Source organism: Protopterus annectens, chromosome 5.part1 (assembly GCF_019279795.1).
Source record: "Protopterus annectens isolate FY-2018-M chromosome 5.part1, PAN1.0, whole genome shotgun sequence".
NCBI classification, from domain to species: Eukaryota; Metazoa; Chordata; order Ceratodontiformes; family Protopteridae; genus Protopterus; species Protopterus annectens.
In genome coordinates this window covers 751,550,163-751,569,861 of record NC_056736.1, presented here as the reverse complement: position 1 = coordinate 751,569,861, position 19,699 = coordinate 751,550,163, and the positions used below count along the sequence as shown (strand labels likewise).

The following is a 19,699-nucleotide window of genomic DNA, read 5'->3' as shown; positions in this document are numbered from 1 at the left end:
CATAATTGATAATGTTGTGTGAAGAGTTTTGATAATAAGATCACTATGGTATTTAGGTGGTAAAAAGATAAAACCAGGGTGGTGTATAAAACAAGGGTGGTGTATAGGTTGTTAATATTTAATCTGCTGGGAAGGGGACTGTGCTGAAGGTCTGGGAGGAAGAGTTACAACTCATGACAAATCTGTCCTTCACTACAATTCTGCAAAAGTGGCAAACACATCAATGTTAATTTATCAAAGTAAAAATGATATAGGAAATGGGGCTCATACACAGTGCATGTACTGTAGGTAATCCTCAATTTAAAGAAACATATATATTGCCATTGAGGATCTCAAAACCTTCAGAATGACTCTGACCAGCAGTCATAGAGGGAAGGAAGTACGAACCAGAATATGATCAAATTTATCTTAGAACACATTAATGAAGCAATTGGAAGTAGAGGATTTAGAGCTGCTGAAATGTGTATAAATGCCATTCATACGGGCACAAGCAGAATTACACTTAGTGCAATTGTTGCATTTTCCAGTTGTGTTTTTAAATTAATCCGAGTTAGCTGAGTCTGTTCCACAAAATGCTTTGAACTGAAAAGTTTTTAAGTCGTCCTGAAGTCATGCATCCTCTGAGTGGGTTATATTCGTTATTGGGATGCAGGGGGGCTTGCTTCTTACTTCACCCGTAGTTTTATATTTGAATCCATGTTCTACTTCTGGCTCAGCCCGTCAGGACTTGCATAAAACCAAACCACGTTCTAGTACTATATTAGCCTAAACGTGTGCGAGTTTGTATATACTTGGGTGTGAATGGAATGCTTGATTCCAAACATGACTGCTCACTCTGTTTAATGATGTTTATTCCTGCCTCTGTTTTTCACACCAAAATGTTAAAGGGCCACCTTTTCCTGTGAATTCTGTTGCCTTTAAAATTAATATTGTATTTTCTTGGCAATTTATATACAAGTCCTTTGCTGCTGTTAAGTTTAGCCATAAATTGTAAAGGTTTCAGGGTATCTCCTGATGAATTGCTGATGTTTAGAAGGATTCTTCTCTAAGAAAATGTTACTGCACTGAGTTTTGTTCCTTATGATGTCTTGATGGGGCAAATAATAAAATGGCTGCATTATGTGGAAGTTTTATTGCTGTAAGTGTTTTCCTCAAGTGTATCCTTGTTCTAATCCTTTTTATTGCAATTTTGTTAGCATGTTTATTTTGTCAAAGTATTTTCATAGCTTGTTGTTGTTTGTATCCTACTTCATGGTTCTTCCTTTCTTCTCCTAAAGGTCACCTGTCTGGATATCTCCGCTGGAGGCGGGCTTGGGGTATCTTCAAGTACAGACGGCACTATGAGAGTATGGCAGACAAATAATGGAGAGAAAAGGGTAACTAGATTCCAGAAATGTAAGGGGGGTTGTTTTAGGAATATGATTTGAAGGAATGTCTGCATACGTAGAGACAGAATTCCAGATTTCACCTCATAAAGTGATAAACGAGCATTCGCTAGAAAAAAAATACTCAAGTAATTTAGCAAAGTTATTTCTGTATATTTGACTTGTTTTCACCATATAGCAGCACTTTTATAATAGCTCACATTCCAATATCTTTGAGTACAGAAAGTAAACATGAGGAGATTTCAGCAGGTAGAGGCATAGGTTGATGATGAAAAATTACAATTATCTACTCACATCAAAAGAAGAACACAGAAAAAAACTAAACTTGGCTGATTACTTGGTTATCTCAGAAATCTCCAAACTTTATTGTAGCGTAAATGCAGTCATTTTTAAGTATTTTGTATTCATTTTTCAGAGAGTAATACGGTTGATCATGCAACGTTTCATGTGAATTTGAATCAACAGATGCTCCTTATTTGGGGGGAGGTAAGTCTCCCGTACCCAAAGCACAGAACTTCACTTTAACTCTGAAGTAGTAAAACCTCAGGGAAAATTAAAAGCTGTCAAATTGATTAGGTTTATAGGACTTAACTACCGTCAAACAATTATCAGAAATTTGTCACATTTGGGGTAGTCAGGCTTCCCAAAGGTATGCTTCCATGCTGGCCGACAATATTTTGTTTTGTCTTTGTTTCCAGGTGGTGGTATGCCCTACTACAGTGTGATATGCGCTTCTTAATTCTTCAGAAATGTTGTTTGCGTTAAGTATACATCACAGTGTATGCTTCTATAATTGTTACTTCATTCAACGATTACCTTTTCAGCAAGCATTATGTAATGTTCTGTTATGTGTGTGTATTTTACATGTGTATATCTGTAGTCTGTGCATCGTGTATGCACATTTGTTCACCTGTATGCTGTTACTTTTTGAAGCTTTTCTCCCAGGCCTTTGCTGAGAAGGGGTTTCCAACCTAGTCAGACTTTCCCAGTAAACAAATGCAAATGAACAAAAAATATTCTGCTTTCAAAAAAAAAAAAAAAAAACTAGATTCCCCATCTACTGCTTCACTCTGCAGATTAAAGGATCTTTTAAATTGTCTGCCTGAAAATGGAATATCTGTTTCAGCTCTAGAGCTAGTTAAGCATTTTAAACGCAGAGATGGTTTGCTTAATTCACAGTCAAAAGCACTGTACATCAGTGAGAAATACTAACATTTTCAAACTATATGTTTTTAAAATGCATGTTCTCCCCATGTCTTTGTTGGGTTCATCCTATCTCCCAAAAACATACTGGGTTCTTACACCTCAAATTCGCCCAAAACTGAATGGATTTGTGTGCAGCAGCACAGACTCTAGGCGGTCCATGTGTGAGGAAGAGTTGTATGGATTGTCCACTTTAGCATCAGTTGTGAAGAGCAGTATCCTCTAGAAAGGAGAGCACAGGCCGCAGACCGTGTGCTGTATTAGGGCTAGTCATGTGACAGTATAGACATTGGCTTTGGTGATTTGGGCATGTTGACTGATGTCACCAAAAGTGGGCAGAGGTATTTACCAGTAGTAAGTGGGTTTAGAACCCATCCTACTGCAACCTACACCAGGGACACATGCTGATGGTTGGAAGAGAGGTCTTTGTACCAATGCTTGGTGTTTGTCCACCATAGAGTCCTGCAGTAATGGTTCAGTAAGCTACTGGCTAGCTGGTGTCAGGTTACCCAGCTTGGGTTACCTTGGATAACACAGAGCTAAAGCTTGATATAAAACCAGTCAAGCTCCATCAAGAGGACCTGTCCTGAACAGATAACTGGTGTCAAAACCAGGAACTAAAACTAAATGCCAAGAAGTGTATGACTGTATCCTTTGGTAAGTCTTGACTGTCTTTGCAAATGTAACAGTGACATCACATCCCTAATAATTGATCCTGTAGTTGGGGATTTGGGAACCTGTGTCAACAATGAGCTGTTCTTTAGTCACCGTCTGTGCACTGTTATAAGGAAGTCCCTTTTCATCACACAGCTTGTATTTAAAGATGTGATGTCAATCTTCATCTATTCTTGACTAAAGGGTTACGGTTCCGATCCTCGGAACCAATCCGGCCATAATAAAGCTTGCATCATCCAAAACAACTCTCGAGCTAGCAGTCTACCCATACTGCCCTTCTTCACATTACCTCTGATCCTGTTTGCCGCTCTTGCAAATAAGATATGCGTCAGCCGACTCTCTCATAGCAAAGTACTTCTAATTACTTTATAGCTCAATTGAGGCTGCACAGATTCCGAGTGTTTCCTTATCTAGACGACTGGCTCCTCACTGCTTCCACCAGGCATCTGCTATAACAGAATACAGACTTTATCCTAGACCTGTTCCACCAATTGGGCATAACAGTCAACCCTGCCAAATGTCAGTTAACCCCCACCCAGGACATAGAATTTATCGGGGTTCATCTCAACACTTCTTCTTGCATAGCATCACTTCCCCGACACAGGTTACAAAAAATTCACTTACAAGGTCATCCAGTTCTGCGCTCAAACAAGATAACCTGCTCTACAGATTTTGCAGGCACTAGGCTTCATGGTGGTGGCTATCACATGAGTCCCAATGCCAAGATTCCATATGAGGCTTCTTCAGTGGTTGCTAACAAGCCAATGGTAGATCCTGACCTACCCCATGGAACATTTAATTTTCATATCCGGTCGATGCAAGAACGATTTAACCTGGTGGATGCAGTCAGTGGAGATTCTTCACGGCCATCCCTTTGTTTTCCCTTAGCCCAAGACCATAGAGACCACGGATGCTTCCCACATGGGGTGGGGGGCATTATCTGGGGAAGACAGTCCAAGGCACTTGGTCCCCCTCTGAGGCCAAGCTGCACATCAATGTATTGGAGTTAAGAGCAGTGCTTCTCGTGTTGTAAGCATTTCATTCTGCCTTACCTCTGGGGATGATAGCTGTTCAATCAGACATGTCAGTAGTCTGGTACATCAACAAACCGGGGGGAACAAAGTCCTACCCATTGTGTCAAGAAGCCCTTCGATTCTGGCAATTGGCTATAGCTTCCAACTACTTTCTGTTAGTAATGCACATTGTGGGGAGTTCAAACGTGATAGCGGACAAACTGAGCAGATGTATCCTCATACCTCACGAGTGGTCTCTGAACCCAGAGTAGTGAAGGAGATCTTTCTTCGCTGGGACCAGACGTGCTGTAACCTGTTAGCTTCACCCCTAAACAGCATGTGCAGAAGATACTTTGCCCTAATTCCCCCTCAGGGTGGAGTCCCCCCAGGATGTTCTTCTCCACGATTGGCTCCTGGGTCTCCTCTATCCTTTCCTCGCTTTCCTGTGACCCCTCTATTTCTCATGAAAGCAGCTCTCAGTTGAGAAGCAAAGTGATTCTCATTGCTCTTTATTGACCTCGACAGATATGGTTTCCTTCCTTTGACCTCATCTTCTTTGCTGCTTTGGACTCTGGACCCAGTTCCGGGTCTCTTGTCCGATCCCCAGGGACTAATGTATCCCAATCTTCAGACTCTCAAGCTAACCAGCGTAGTTTCTCCATAGGTTCATAGGATGGTACTACGCTATTGGCTTAGAGACTCTTTTATAAGCATAGCCAAGAATTTCACCCATGTTCCCACAAAGTCAGCACCTGTTTTCCCTGTCCAGCAGGGATACTGGTAGGGTCCCAGGGGTATTTTCCCATCCAGTCGTCCAGGTTCCTCTTAAAGAGGGCTAGTGTGGTACTCTGCTTGACATGGAGAGGAAGTCTATTTTACAGATGGGGGGAGTATTTGGGTCACAAATCTATCCCACCAACAAGTTCTATTAATGTCACAGACCAGGTTGAGACCTTGCGTGTGGGTTGCGCGAGTGGAGTTTGACTTGCGGATATGCAGCAACTCCATGAAGGCAGAATCTGAGACGGCCTTGTATGCCAAACACAGGTCACCTTTGATTCTGTACGAGACTAAGTAGAGGGACAGGGGCTTTTAGCCTATCTGTATAGGACAGGTATTTGAGACCATGGATTTTCCTGGTCAGAAACCTCTGTGGTCTCTCTAACTGCTGCATGTGTTTGACAAGGTATATGCAGAAGGGGGCATTGTACTCTATATGATGTCTGATAAGGGAGGAGTACAGGGATTTTATGACCTCCTTTTTCTTGGATGAAATACCCTAACTTATGAGGTGGGCCATGTAGAAAGCCTTCTGTACGTACAGTGGTGGCAACATGGTGGTCAAAAGTCAGGTTGCTATCAATCTGGGTTCCCAAGTCCCTCACAACTGAGTGCATGCTTAGTACATTGTTATTAATGTGGTAATTAGTGGGGATGCCATTTTCCTCAAAGGGGATAATGATGCATTTCTTGGCATTCAGTTTAAGGCCATGCTTCTGGCACCAGTCATTAGTTTGGGTAAGGCCTTCTTGAAGGATGTTCACATCACTAGGGGAATATATGACAATGCCAAGCTTGCAGTCATCTGCAAACTTAGGTCAGTCACAGACCACTGGTTTTGGCTTGCACCTCAGAAAAGTATATCCCAAAGAGTAGAGGCCCCAAGACTGATCTTTGGGGTACGACACTTGTTACGGGTCTGCTACTAGAGGTGGCTTCCCCTATTTTGACTGAGTGGGGTTCTGTCAGTGAGCCAATTAGCTACCCATCTGGTAACATATGGGTTGATGCCTAGCTGGAAGAGTTTATCTATTATGCCCGAGTGGGGAATAGTGTTGAAGGCTTTGGCTAGATCAAGGTAGGCGGTGTGCACTGTCTTGCCCACATCCATGGATTTGGTGATTGTTTCGAAGAAGGTGACCAAGTTTAACAGGCATGATCCCCCTTTGACAAAACCAAACTGTGTGGGATCAAGAGTTTGGAGGTTGCCAATGTTCTTGTTTATAAGGTCCTTGATAATGCATTCCATGATCTTGCAGATCAGGCTAGTTAGGCTGATGGGCCTGTAATTGCCTGGGTAGGTGGATGCTGCACCTTTGTGCTGAGGGATGACAGTGGCTCTCATCCGTTCTGCTGGGATGAAGCCGGTGTACAGGCTTTGGTTGAACAGGGCGCGTAGTGGTGCTGAGAGCTCTTGCCTGTGTTCATTGTCTGGTCCCATGGAGGCTGTATTTTTTTGCCTTTGAGAGGGCATTAATAACCTGCTCCCTGGTGATGAGGGGAGGGGGGCAGGTGTTGGGGATGTCCTGGTTTCTTAATGGGGGGGCGGGGTTTTCAGTTAATTTGTCTGCCAGCAGGTTGGCTATATCTATGGCGTTTGTGTATGTGGCATTCTTGACCACCAATTCAGAGCAGATTTGGGAGTTACCTTTGAGATTGCAGACGCATGTGAAGAAGGCCTTGTGATTGTCCTTGGTGGATGTGGCCAATTTGGACTCAAAATTAGCCTTAGAGGATTTCATCATTGACCTTATTTGCTTGTTCAGACAAAGCCGGGATTGCTGCCAACTTTGGCACCTGCTCCTTCTTGGTCCTGGACAGCAATTTTTTTCTTTTATTATAGAGTCTATTTATTGCTGCTGTTCACCAGACAGTTTTACTTTTCCTTGAGGAAGACTATTTGGTCCTGTCAGGTATTGCTGAGTCCATGCAGCTATATAGGTACTCATGTAGTATTTTGTGTAGGATTGGATATTACTGCTTGATTCAACTGAAGGGACGGTGGCTGTGAAGCTCCTTATACCTGGTCTCTGAAGGTTGTAGTCAGCTTTGGAAAAGTTTTTTTGTTCGACTGTGGCAACGCGGGGGGTGGGGGGGTCAGGGGAGATGGTGACTTTGAAAGTGATTGCTTTATGTTCGGATCTTACCAAGGAGGATGATACTGTAGGGGTGCTACAGTGGCTACTCATGTTGGTTAGGACCAGGTCCGGGCTATTTTCACCTCTTGTGGGAGTGTTGACCAGCTGATCCAATTCATTGGCATTGACGAAGTCGATGAATCTCTGGGTGTTCATGTTTGAGCTAGACTAGATCTTCCACTCTGTGGTTGGGTAGTTAAAGTCGCCCAGGATCAGGGTAACTGGTTGAATCTTGAGGGATTCAGGTGAGTAAGGATAGGTGGAGTGGGCCTCCTGAGTCATGGTTGGGGGTGTGTGTAGCTAGCTATGATTTGAATAGGTGTTTTGTCAACAGTTAACTGCACCTGGAGTGTCTCCTGTGCGTCATACTGTTTGACCAGCCTGGAGGTGTGTATGTCTTTGATAAGTATTGAAACTCCACCTCCTTTCGCTTTGTATCCCTCTGTTTTGGGTCTGAAAGTATGGTAGGACAAGTAACCTGGTAAGGCTGGGGTACTCCCTGTAGCTCTGAACCAGGTGTCAGTGACTGCACAAATGTTAGCATCTTCCAGGGTGAGGAATGCTTGCAATGAGTGCAGTTTCATGTTAAGACTCCTAGCGTTTAGCAGCATGACCTTTACATTTTATTTAGAAGAATTTTTCACGTTGGTAATTTTGTCCTCTTAACTTTGCCTAACAAAAGACATTATGGTGGAGGCAAGAGCCTTTGCCAGACGTCTTAAGCCCAGAGGAGACAGATGAAGGCCATCTCTGGCAAAGCATAGTGGTCTGTCAATCATGTCCTCCCAAGCTGTCAGGTACTGGATCCCTTTGGAATGACACCAGAAATCAAGTCAATTGTTAGTCAGTCATTTTCTGTTTGTACTGAGGCATCATTCTGGGTGACAGTAGGATGCTGCTTAAGGCAAGGGACATACCTATCTGGGGCACATATTCAGTGAGCTCAATCATGTCTCTCTTCATGTAATCCAGAGAGGTATGTCTCAAGTCATTCACACCAACATGGATTATGACAGCGTCATTAACAGTACCTGTTATTGAGAGACTTGAGTGCATGAGTGATATTCAATTCCAGTAGTCACCAGGCATAATACTATACCTTCCCCTGTGCGACACATTTTGTTGGTATCTCATAAACTATCCACCAGGACTTTATACCTAAGCAAATGGAAGCATTTTTCTTTTTGGGTTTTTGATAATGGTCTATATGCTTTTTCAGCACCAGTAAAGAAAATCCTGGACTTCCTAATGACCATCTTTAATAAAGGTGCCTCTGCTTCTACGATCAAAGTTATCCTAGCAGCTGTTTCAAATTTTCCCTTGATGTCTCACAGATTTTGTAGAGTTTTCCTTAAAGGTACAATACGTTTGAAGTCCCCTTCCTCTCCCACCTTGGGATTTGACTCTAGTGCTACAGGCACTTACTGCACCTCCGTTTGAGCCTGCAGCTACCTGTGATTTAAAGTTCCTCTCTTGGAAGACATTACTTCTCATAGCTATCACTTTGGCGAGACGAGTCTCCGAACTACAGGCCTTATGTTCTAAAGCTCAGTATTTAGTTTTCCATAAAGACGGTGTGCTGCTTAGAACAAACCGAACACTTCTTCCTAAAGTGATTTCGAAGTTCAATATCAAGCAATCCATAGATTTGCCTGTATTCTTTCCAGATTTTTCAAACAAGGCGAGTATTGCCTTCACCTTCTGGATGTGCACAGGCAGTTACTCTTCTAACTAGACAGAACTAAGCAATTTAGATGATATGATATGAACAGTTGTTTGTATCTTTCGCCTGTGCAACTGTGGGCAGACCAGTAAAGGTTACTCTGTCCAAGTGGTTAAGAGATTGCATTTCTTTCACTTAACACAAAAATGAACATGAAACTTCCTAAACCAGTTAAGGCACATTCTACTAGATCAATGGTGACCTCTGCTGTTTTTCATTCCAAAGCTTCCATGTCAGAAATTTGTGCAGCTGCAACTTGGGCTAAACCTCATACCTTCATTTTGCATTACAAATTGGATATGGTCTCCAGGGGGGAGCATCTTTTGGTTCTGTGGTACTCAGTAATGTCTTTCCGTAGGGCCAACCAGGTGTCAGGGTAGCTGGGGATTCTGTGCCATTAGTCAAGAATAGATGAAGATTGACAACATCAGATAACGAAGCTATGTCTTACCATAATGTTCCATCTGTGGTGTCCGTCTTCATCTATTATTGCGTCCCTCACACCTGCCCCCTCCTGTAGGTTTCTGATGGCATGGTATCCTGTGCTTGGTTCTTGTTGTTAGGAATGCCTTGGGCAAGGCTTCTGATTTGTACTGTTTATACATTATATAAATTTCTAATTATTGGCAGACTCGATCTGAGGTAATGTGAAGAAGGGCGTTGTGGGTAGACTGGTAGCTCAAGAGAGTGTTTGTCTGATGCAAGCTTTACGACGGCCACATTGGTTCTGAGGATCGGAACCTTAACCCTTTAGTCAAGAATAGATGAAGATCGACAACACAGATGGAATGTTATGGTAAGACATAACTTCTTTTTATTGTCGTTCATGTCCAGGGATGTAAACATTCCACTGTTTTCAGCACTCCTTAGGCTAATCATTGAGTTTAATACCCCTTTCGTTACATACCTGTTCAAATACTTCTCACAACTGGAACCACTCAAATTTTTATTTTTTAGGGAGAAAATGTTAAGACCATAAACTGTAAAGACTGTACAGTTCCTCTCACTGCCTTGTCCCTTACTATTATATAGGCTACCGAAAGGCAGCCTCTGTCTCACGTATACAGTTCATCTCAATGCCTTGTCCCTTACTATTATATAGGCTACCGAAAGGCAGCCTCTGTCTCACGTATACAGTTCATCTCAATGCCTTGTCCCTTACTATTATATAGGCTACCGAAAGGCAGCCTCTGTCTCACGTATACAGTTCATCTCAATGCCTTGTCCCTTACTATTATATAGGCTACGAAGGCAGCCTCTGTCTCACGTGTACAGTTCATCTCAATGCCGGCAGCCTCTGTCTCACGTATACAGTTCATCTCAATGCCTTGTCCCTTACTATTATATAGGCTACCGAAAGGCAGCCTCTGTCTCACGTATACATTTCATCTCAATGCCTTGTCCGTTACAATTATATAGGCTACCGAAAGGCAGCCTCTGTCTCACGCATACATTTCATCTCAATGCCTTGTCCGTTACAATTATATAGGCTACCGAAAGGCAGCCTCTGTCTCACGTATAGAACCTCAACAGACTGTTCTGTCAGACCTATTACACATTTGCAAGTCCATTAGTATCATAAAACAACCTTGCAAGGGTTCTCAGTCTCCTGCAGAGTAAGTAGAACTTGTTGGAGGGGTAGGGATATATTACAGAAAATACTTCTAGGGAACAGTCTTTACTTCACATAAAGCAAAGTACTTGTATTATTACTTGTCAGCATGGAAGGAGATGGTCAGCAAACCACGATGCTTTGCCAAGGATGGTCTACACCTCTCCCATCTAGGCTTTCAAATATTAGCTAGAATATTGTCTTCCCCATAATGCCTTTTTTAAGCAATGCCAAACTGAAAGTACTTCCAACATAGCAAATCAAAACCAAGAATTCTATAGGTATTGCTGCTCAATGCTAGGAGTCTAAACAAAATACTCCACTCCCTAGAAGTTCTCTTTACCCTAGAGAATGCTGATGTCTATGCGGTCACTGAGACATGGTTTAAAGCCAGAGAGAGCACACCAGCAGTGCAAGGTTATAATCCCTTCCACACATTTAGGCCAGCTACTTCACAGGCAGGGACTAAAGGTGGAGGTGTTTGTATTTACATAAAAAATAAATATCCTTCAAGGCTGGTCAAACAGGACAATGCACTTGAGCTGCTCCATGTTCAAAACGGGTCTATATTGAAAGTTTGAAAACTTTGAATCTCATATGATCAACATCATATGAGCGAAGTTTTCAAACATTGAACGTTACAATGGAGATCGCCATAGGGAATATTTCCCTTCACTTCAATGTAGTGCGATCTTGGAGTTGTATATTTAAGTAGCAGGGGGGGTGTGGGGGGGGGCTTGTCCCCCTGCATAGAGCATTCAGGTAGGTTTTTTATGTTTAGTTTGTTTATAATTTATGTTCGATGTTTGAAAACTTTGCTCATATGGAGTCGATCATATGAGATTTGAAGTTTTCAGACTTTGAACATCTAATATAGACCCATTCAAATCATCATAGGCAAAATCCAATACCACTTCCTTGCAAGCTGTAGGTCCCCCTCAATAACACAGGAAAACCCATACCATGTATTTAAACTTATTAGAAGCACTAAACCATCCAACCCAATACCATATTTATGGGTGACTTTAATTACCTCTCTATTAACTGGGAATCCTATATGACACCTAACATACATGCACAGAGATTCCTGGATTTTGTAAACACCAACTCCCTGGACCAGATAGTCACTACACCAACCAGGGGTGCAATCATACTGGATCTGGTCCTCACTAATATGGGAGGTGCTGCACACCCCTACTGTAATGTCTTCCTTGGTAAGGTCAGACCACAAAATGGTCTCCCTTGAAGTAAAAATATAACCTGGGCCCCCAGCTAAACCGAGAATATTCAGGAACTACTCTAAGGCTAACATCCTGCTATTAAGTGAGAACCTGGCAAACTTTCAAGCCCCCATAAACCCTGAGAATACTTCTGCCTATGCAGAACTGTTCACAGAAACCCACAAACATGTTAATAGCTGCCTAGGGGCAGCTGTACCGACCAGGAAGAAGTACAAAACTAACTCAAAAAAACAAGCCACCCTGATGGAATTACAAAATCAAAAGGCTGTATAACAAGAGGAAGAAAATCTTTGCAAAAATTAGGAGGTGCAGAACCCAGCAGGATAAAAGCACTCTCATCAAACTAAACAAACAACTCTGAGGACTAATAAAGTCTACCAAAACCAAATTTGAGGTAGGTTTGGCTTCCCAGGCCAAGAACAACCACAAAGAATTATTTAGCTATGTCTGCAACCTCAGAGGCAATCCATTTACAGTGAGCTCTGCACACAATTGTATAGTCACCTATACTGAGCCAGAAGATATAGCAAACCTCCTAGCTGATAAATTCAGCTCCAACGTTACCCCGTCACCCCTTCAACCTTTCCTCAGGAAATATCATCAAATATAACTCCCCTTACTATCACTAGGGAACAGGTCCTTAATGCTCTCTCTAAGACCAAGAACACTGCAAAAATGGGCCCAGACAATATCCCAGGATGCTTTCTAAATAGCATGAAACATGACCTGTCAGGGCCTCTGGAATTACTGTTTAACTGTAGCCTACAAACAGGCTTCGTGCCTCATGAATGGAGAAAGGCAACAGTCATCCCTCTGCACAAAGGTGGGCCATCTACAGACCCTGGAAACTACAGACCCATAAGTCTTACTAGTCTTATATGCAAAGCCATGGAAAGAATTATCATGGAGATGATCAGTAGTGATATAGTAAACCTCCAGACACTGGACCCAACCCAGTTTGGTTTCGTCAAGGGAAGATTGTGCCTACTCAGCCTGGTGGACTTCTTTGAGAAGGTCACCAAAGCAATGGATGAGGGCAAAATCACACTGGCTACTTTGACCTGGCCAAAGCATTTGACACAATACCCCACTCGCACATTGTTGACAAACTCAAGAGGTTCGGTACAAACTCGTTTGTCACCTGGTGGATAGCCATTTAGCTCAGAGATAGGACCCAGGGAGTTAGAATTGGGGATTCCACCTCTACAAAGAGGTCAGTCACAAGTAGAGTCCTTCAAGGATCGGTCCTTGGGCCACAAAGAGGCCAGTCACAAGTAGAGTCCTTCAAGGATCAGTCCTTGGGCCACTTCATTTTGTCATTTACTTCTCAGAAGTCAAGGCCAATATCAGTGGTCTCTGGCTGACTAAATTTACAGATGATTGCAAATTGGGGGTGTCATTGAATCTCACACTGACACAAATGTCCTCCAGGAGGGGCTGACTCAGACAAACAATTGGTGTCAGAGCTGTGGACTAAAACTAAATGCCAAGAAATGCATAATAGTACCTTTTAGGGAAGTCATCCATCCCTGGTAACTATCATATTGAAAACATGCTTCTTGGATTGACACAGTAGTCAGGGACTTAGGGATGCACATAGATAGTAATCTAGCTTTTGACCATCATGTGTCTACAGTGGTGAGGAAATCATTTTATGCTGCACAACTTATAAACAAAGGTATGTGCATCTAAATCCAAGGAAGTAATTGTTCCACTGTATTCAGCATTTGTCAGACCTATCATAGAGTACAGTGCCCCCTTTGGTATGTACATAACCAGACATATCCAACAATTGGAATGTCCACAGAGCTTCCTCACCAAAAGAATACAGGATGTAAGTAACATGTCCTATGCAGACTACTTCAAGACCCTATCCCTGTATTCTGTGTCCTACAGGCTTTTGAGGGGAGATCTATGCCTGGCATACAGGGCATTGTCAGACCCCAGTCTGATGGACCTCCTGCATATCCACAAAATAAACAGCACCAGAACTACCCATTCTAAAGACTTAAACCTTGCTTGTGATATAAATAGGACCTGCTGGAGAGATAGGTATGTATCCCAGAGGCTACCCCATCTATGGAAAGGCTCCCCACCCATGTGAAGCAGAGTTCCTCCCTAATCCAATTCAAGTACAACTTGGACAATTCGATGGGGAACAGGAAATTAATCTCTGGTTTGGCACCGATGTCTCTAATGGACACGGGTAACCTGTAAATGGTTCTTCTCCCAGGCCCCTGCTTACACTTATCAGGGGTATCAGAACTTGTCAGAGATTTGGGATGCATGTAGTAAACACCTATGAACCTATCACTCTGTTGGAAGGTAATTTGAATGAATGGATGGGTAACTGTAAGTCCACTCCTGTTTTAGCACCCTTATCCCTGTAAATATTACAATATATCCTTGTTCAGACCATCTGTTGTGCTGTTTGTATGCAAAATTTAAAAGTTAAAAGCTACCATAAGAATGTAAGCCTAGACTTCTTATGATCCTCGCAGTTCAGTAGCTTACCTAAGTACATATGAACCTCTGAACCTTTGTTAGATACAGTTTACTCCTAATGTATGCTACAGATCACTCATTTCCCTTTGAGTGTACTTGACTCAGTATTTCTTCATTACCATGGGCAGACGTACCAATGTAAATAACATACTCCTTGTTGTATGTGGACACTGGCCAAGCTAACAGGACACTCAAAGCCTGAAAGTTGCCAGAAGCATTGTTACAAGCAGCAGTATATGCACTGTCTTTGTCTGACTGTTTTGTGGAGTTCCGTGTACAGGGTGGCTGTGATACTGTAAAGATGACCGTTCGGGTTGCATCCATCTGACCCCCAGAAATTTCCTCTTTCCTTTTTTGTAGTAAAAGAGCACCTTTGCTTATTCTGGCTTTGTCTTTATAGATCCACTCCCTCCTCAGTGGCCAAGGTAAGTGACCTCCACCGTGCTATCTGGCATGTTTAGCTGCTTGGCGTGTAGGTACTTTGTGGCACTTTTGGGTGTGCTGTGTTTCCAGGTAGAGCTGTAGACTGTGTGCAGGTTAAAGCAACCTCTTCTGACCTGCTCAAACTGTGGTTGACTAGCCTTTAGAAGGTGTCAGTGTATCCTTTAGTCTAAAGATTACGCTGGTGAAAGCAAATGATGCAGATGGTGTAACAGAATCCAGCCATGTTTCTGTCTCCATAGTTAATCGTGCCTGCCAAAGACTGAGTCTAAATAAAACTCCTTGTAATATATGGGCACTGGCCAAGCCAACAGGCCACTCAAAGCCAGTGTTTTGTACCACCTAAGTTTTACATTTCCTTGTCTTGCACTTATTCTGATTCTGTGTGACTTAAAAAAAAAAAAAAAAAAAAAAAAAAAATTATTCCTGGTGCCTCCAGTTGTACACATACCTAAAATGGACGGTAATACACCATCCAATCTGGACTACAAAAAAAAAAACAAAACGCCAGTTTATTTCACATTTACGTGGAAAATATGACTGGTGCACTTTCAACATAAATTTAACATTGCTTTGCTACACATTTATTCTTTTCAGCATTATAAAACATCATCTTTTGACAACTGTGCATAATTAAGCTATCCTAACTCATATTGAGAGTACAGATTTAATTTGTTTGTTTATTTATTTGCAGTTTAACAGGGAAAGTTCATTGGGCCGAGATTAGCCCTTTTTCAATGGAGGCCTGTGGAGAAAAGCTGCATGTGCATACATACAAAAAAACAAAGATCAGCAAGAATTAATACAAAATTAAATATAGGATATTGCAACAGCAAAAATCTGCAGAAGTTATTAAAAATGTTTACAACATAAAATATACAGCATAAAAATTAAGACATCTGTTGATACAGAGATAGAAGTAGTGATAACGTGTGTGTAGTGTGCCATAATTAATACATGTTAAACCCGCATGAGATAATAAAGCATTCTGTTTTGTGTGGGAATCAAACACCTGTACTGTGAAAATGTAAAACTGAGAAGGAATGATATGAGAGAGAAGGAAAACGGGAAGGCTAGTGTTGGGGGGAGTTTTGAGAGAGAAGGTTGAAGGATGTGGGAGAGGGGCAGGGGGAGGAGGTTAGGAGGGGTGGGAGAGGGGCAGGGGGAGGAGGTTAGGAGGGGTGGGAGCAGGAGCACTCCCAAGGAGAAGAGAGATAAGAATGGAGTAAAGTTTTAAAATTGGAGAGGTTCTGGGTGGGTCAAATATGGGGAAGAAGAGAGTTCCATTTTCGAGCAAGGGAGAATGACAGTAGAAGCTGGCCAGGAGTATGTGACGATTTATTACTTCTAGGAGGTTCTGGTTATTGGACCTGAGAGGTCGGTCCGGAAGAGGTATAGTAAGGGTGGAGGAGAGGGAGGAGCAGTGAGAGGGCTTGAAAATGAGTTTATGAGCAGGTAAGGCGTTGAATGTAAGAGGGGGAGCTCCAGCCAGTTCAAGGAGTGTAAGGGATCACAATGCTGAGAGGATGATTTGGAGCTGGTAGCAAACTTGGAGATTTTATTGTAGCAGGATGCTAGTTTAGCTTTGAGGGTGGCTTGAAGAGTAGTAAGGATGGTGCCCCATACATGAGAGAGGGGAGGCGGTAAGTGGTAGAGAGGGTAAGCTTACTTGAAGTGAGATAGCGATTGTGACAGTAAAGCATTCCTAGTGTCTGGTGATTTTTTTTTTTTTTTGTTAGTGTGAAGGTGAATGTCAAACTTTAGTTGTTCATCAATAAGGACACAGAGGAGCTTAGTATGTGGACAATTTCAATGTGAGTCAAGGTTTGGCTTACTATAGAAAAGGAGTTTTTGTCTATTTAGGTATTTTAGATGGGGTAAAGATCATGAGTTTGGTTTTAGTTGCATTGAGAGCTAGATAATTGTTTAGCATCCATGTCTCAGTGCTGTTAAAGGCGGTCTGAGTTGTTTGCATGAGTTTGGGGAGGGACTCAGCAGAGCAGATGATGGCAGAGTCATCTGCATATTGAACAAGTTAGCATTTGGGATACATTGATGAAAGTCATTAATGATGTTGAATAGTAAAGGGCCCAGGATAGATCCTTGGGAAGACTCCTGTTGGACTGTCGAGGTAGGAGGAAGTACAGATGTTAAGTTGTCAATCTCGCCTTCATTCTTGCTGGATGGGTTCAGAGCCGAACCTCGGCTCCAACTCGGCGTAATACTAAAGCTCGAGAGCTATTTTTTACTGGCTCGAGGCTAACCTGTGTCCCATAACGCTAGGCGTCATATACCCAGATCTCGTTTGCCGCTTCAGCTACGAGGTTGCATTTTTCACCGGCTCCAGGTTGTATTTTATTATTAATAGCTTTATAGATAGTTTTTCTGTCAGATTTTTTTCCTATTTTACCTTTTTAGTGTTAGTGAAGTTAGCGACTAGTTTTCCCACCCCTTTAGTTGCTAAATCCCCTCTTTTTCTCCACCCTTAAGGTGGTTGGGCCTCTGACCCTCCCCCTTAGTAGTACAGTTTTCCCTTAGGTTTTCTGCGTGTGTGTGGAATTCTGTCCCTCTGTTTAGTGGTAGTTTCCCTTTTTCTGTTTATTGTAATTTTTATTATATATTAGTCTAATTTTTACATTAGTATTTCTAAGGATACTAAGGTATCGGGTTTCAAGAAGTGTGACTCGTGCTGTCAGAAGATGTCTCTGACAGACTGTCACACTTCTTGTATGTATTGTTTGGGCCCTCTGCACCTGCAGGACTCTTGTTCCATCTGCCATGCTTTCAGCCCTAGAGTCCTGCAGGAGCGCAGAAATAAACTCATTCTTAGAGGCTTGTTAAAGCCTGAAGGTTCTCCGGCTAAGACCATGACTGGAAAACCTCCTAAGCCTGCCAACTCGTCGGCTCCATGTTCGGAGCCGCCTCCGAGCGGTTCTCTTGCTGCCTTATCGGTTCAGGCCGGAACCGAGACACCTAGACTTCAGTCGGCTCCAACTTTAGTGTCTGAGCTGTCCCCGAGCAGAAAGTACTCCAGGTCTCCATCTCTCGAGTCGGTTAGATCGGCTCCGGACTCCTCTGTTGCCAGAGCGGAGCCATAGATCTCATTCCTCTAGGTCTTCCAGGCTTTCGGACCATGACCTTGAGAGGGTAGTCAGTCGGCTTTTGAAGTCGCAGGCACTGGCCCAGTTGCTACATAGCCCGTCTCAATAGACAGGGGCTACCCCTACATCTGCTCAAGTTCCTCCTCCGACTACTCTGCTGAGTTCGGAGCCGGAGGTCGTCGAGGTGAGTACTGTGGGGGCATCTGAACCGATCCCTCTTTTTTGTCGGTTCCTTCGTCGGCTCCGATCCCGTCCTTGGCTTCATCCTTGGAGGGATCCGGGTGCTGAGACTCCCTGGTCGGCTCTGAGGGAGCAAGTGGCATCGGACCTTTGTCCGACCCCGCTCTCCCTCTCGGAGCCTCGACGCAGGTGAGTTCGGCCCCGACATCGGCCTCGGAACCATCCCTCTCGGTGCCGGGGGGAGCTCTCATCTCCTCGGAGTTGGGTCCTTCTTCCCTGCCTGACAGGGGCGCCTTTGAGGTCATGAGGAGCGTGCTGGCTCCTATACCGGCGCCACGGTCGGCCTCCTCAGCCCCTCCCTCTACGGTGCCTGCTTCGGCCCCTGCCTACCCTCCCGACCCCAAATGAGGAGAAATGACACTCCAGGCTGCCCCATTGGGCCTTTCTTCCTCTTCCGAGACCTCCCCTGATCCTTCGGGGGAGCCCCCTCGGAAGAGGACATGTAAGAGGAAACATGTTGACTGTCCTGAGTCAGTGACATCTGACACCGACCTGGATGATTCGGAAGGGTCCCCAAGGTACCCTCTGAGGATGTCTCCTTTTCTGACATCTTAGAGATCCTCAAACAGAGGGGGAACTGGTCTGCCCTTAACCCATCCGAGGACGAGTTGGTGTACCTGGATGTGTTCGGTTCTCACCCTTCCACCGCCTGGGTGTCCCCGCCTTTCGACCCACTTATGGAGGTGGTGGCTCGGAAGGCGTGGATGGCTCTGGATACTATGGAACCAACTCCCCGGAGGCCCACTAAATTTATTACTGCCCTGACAGACGAACAGTTTCTCTCTAAGGGTGTCCCCGTGGATGTCATTGTGGTGGCGGCAGCCACTAAGAAGGAGTTGGCTGACCCTTCAGTACCTGTAATAAGGAATCTAGGACTATGGATAGGAATGGCAAGCAAATGTTTTCTTCAGCGACCTTTGCCATGCGGTCGCTGAACTATTTATGCCATTTCACCCGACTTCAGAGAGACTTTCTCAAGGAACTGGGTGAAACATTGCAGGACCCAGCAGCTGTGGGGTCTCAGGAAAAGATAAACTCCCAGATGGGGACCCTGAACTCTATCGTTAACTCTTCCATGCGGCTCATCTCTTATGCAGCCGATGGAACGAGTAGAGCCGCAGGTACGGGTTTTGCTCTAAGGAGACACGCCTGGATGCGGCTCTATAATTTTGTTGACCCCTTCAACGCGTCCTTCACTAACACCCCCTTTGATGGTTCTGCTCTTTTTGGACCTCAAGTGAAGGATATCTTAACCAGGTGTGAACAAGAAGGCAAGAATCTCTCTGCCGTGGGAGTCAGTTTCTCTGCCCCTTCTAGACCATATCCTAAGGGTCAGAAGGGCGGGAAAATGTGGTTCCGCAAACCTCAAGGAGTTCTGCCGGATGCACGTGGTGAGCTTCTCTCCAGAGGCAGAGGAGGGAACAACAATAGATGCCGCCCTAGGGGCAGGGGGGGTCCACAGAATCAGGGTAGCAGAGAACCATTCTCTGACAAACCCTTTCAGCACCCCTGAGGAGCTGTCCGACTGTCCACCTTCGGAGGCAGTCTGGGGAAGACTTTCGCTGTACCCAAAAGCCTAGGGCTCTCTTACGCAAGACAGATGGGTACGGTCGATCATATCCGAGGGTTACAAAATCCCCTT

General features: G+C 43.9%; 1 protein-coding gene across 3 annotated transcripts in view; it reads left to right on the top strand.

Moving 5' to 3' along the window:
• PAAF1 (proteasomal ATPase associated factor 1) overlaps positions 1–19,699 on the top strand; it is a 577,308-nt gene that overhangs the window by 145,458 nt on the left and 412,151 nt on the right. For 2 of the 3 annotated variants that reach the window (XM_044073391.1, XM_044073393.1), the window contains one exon: positions 1,278–1,376. The exons of the other annotated variant lie outside the window; for it this stretch is intronic. In XM_044073391.1, the coding sequence (XP_043929326.1) occupies positions 1,278–1,376 (99 nt within the window). The remainder of the gene's footprint in view (positions 1–1,277; positions 1,377–19,699) is intronic. 3 annotated transcript variants of the gene reach the window in all.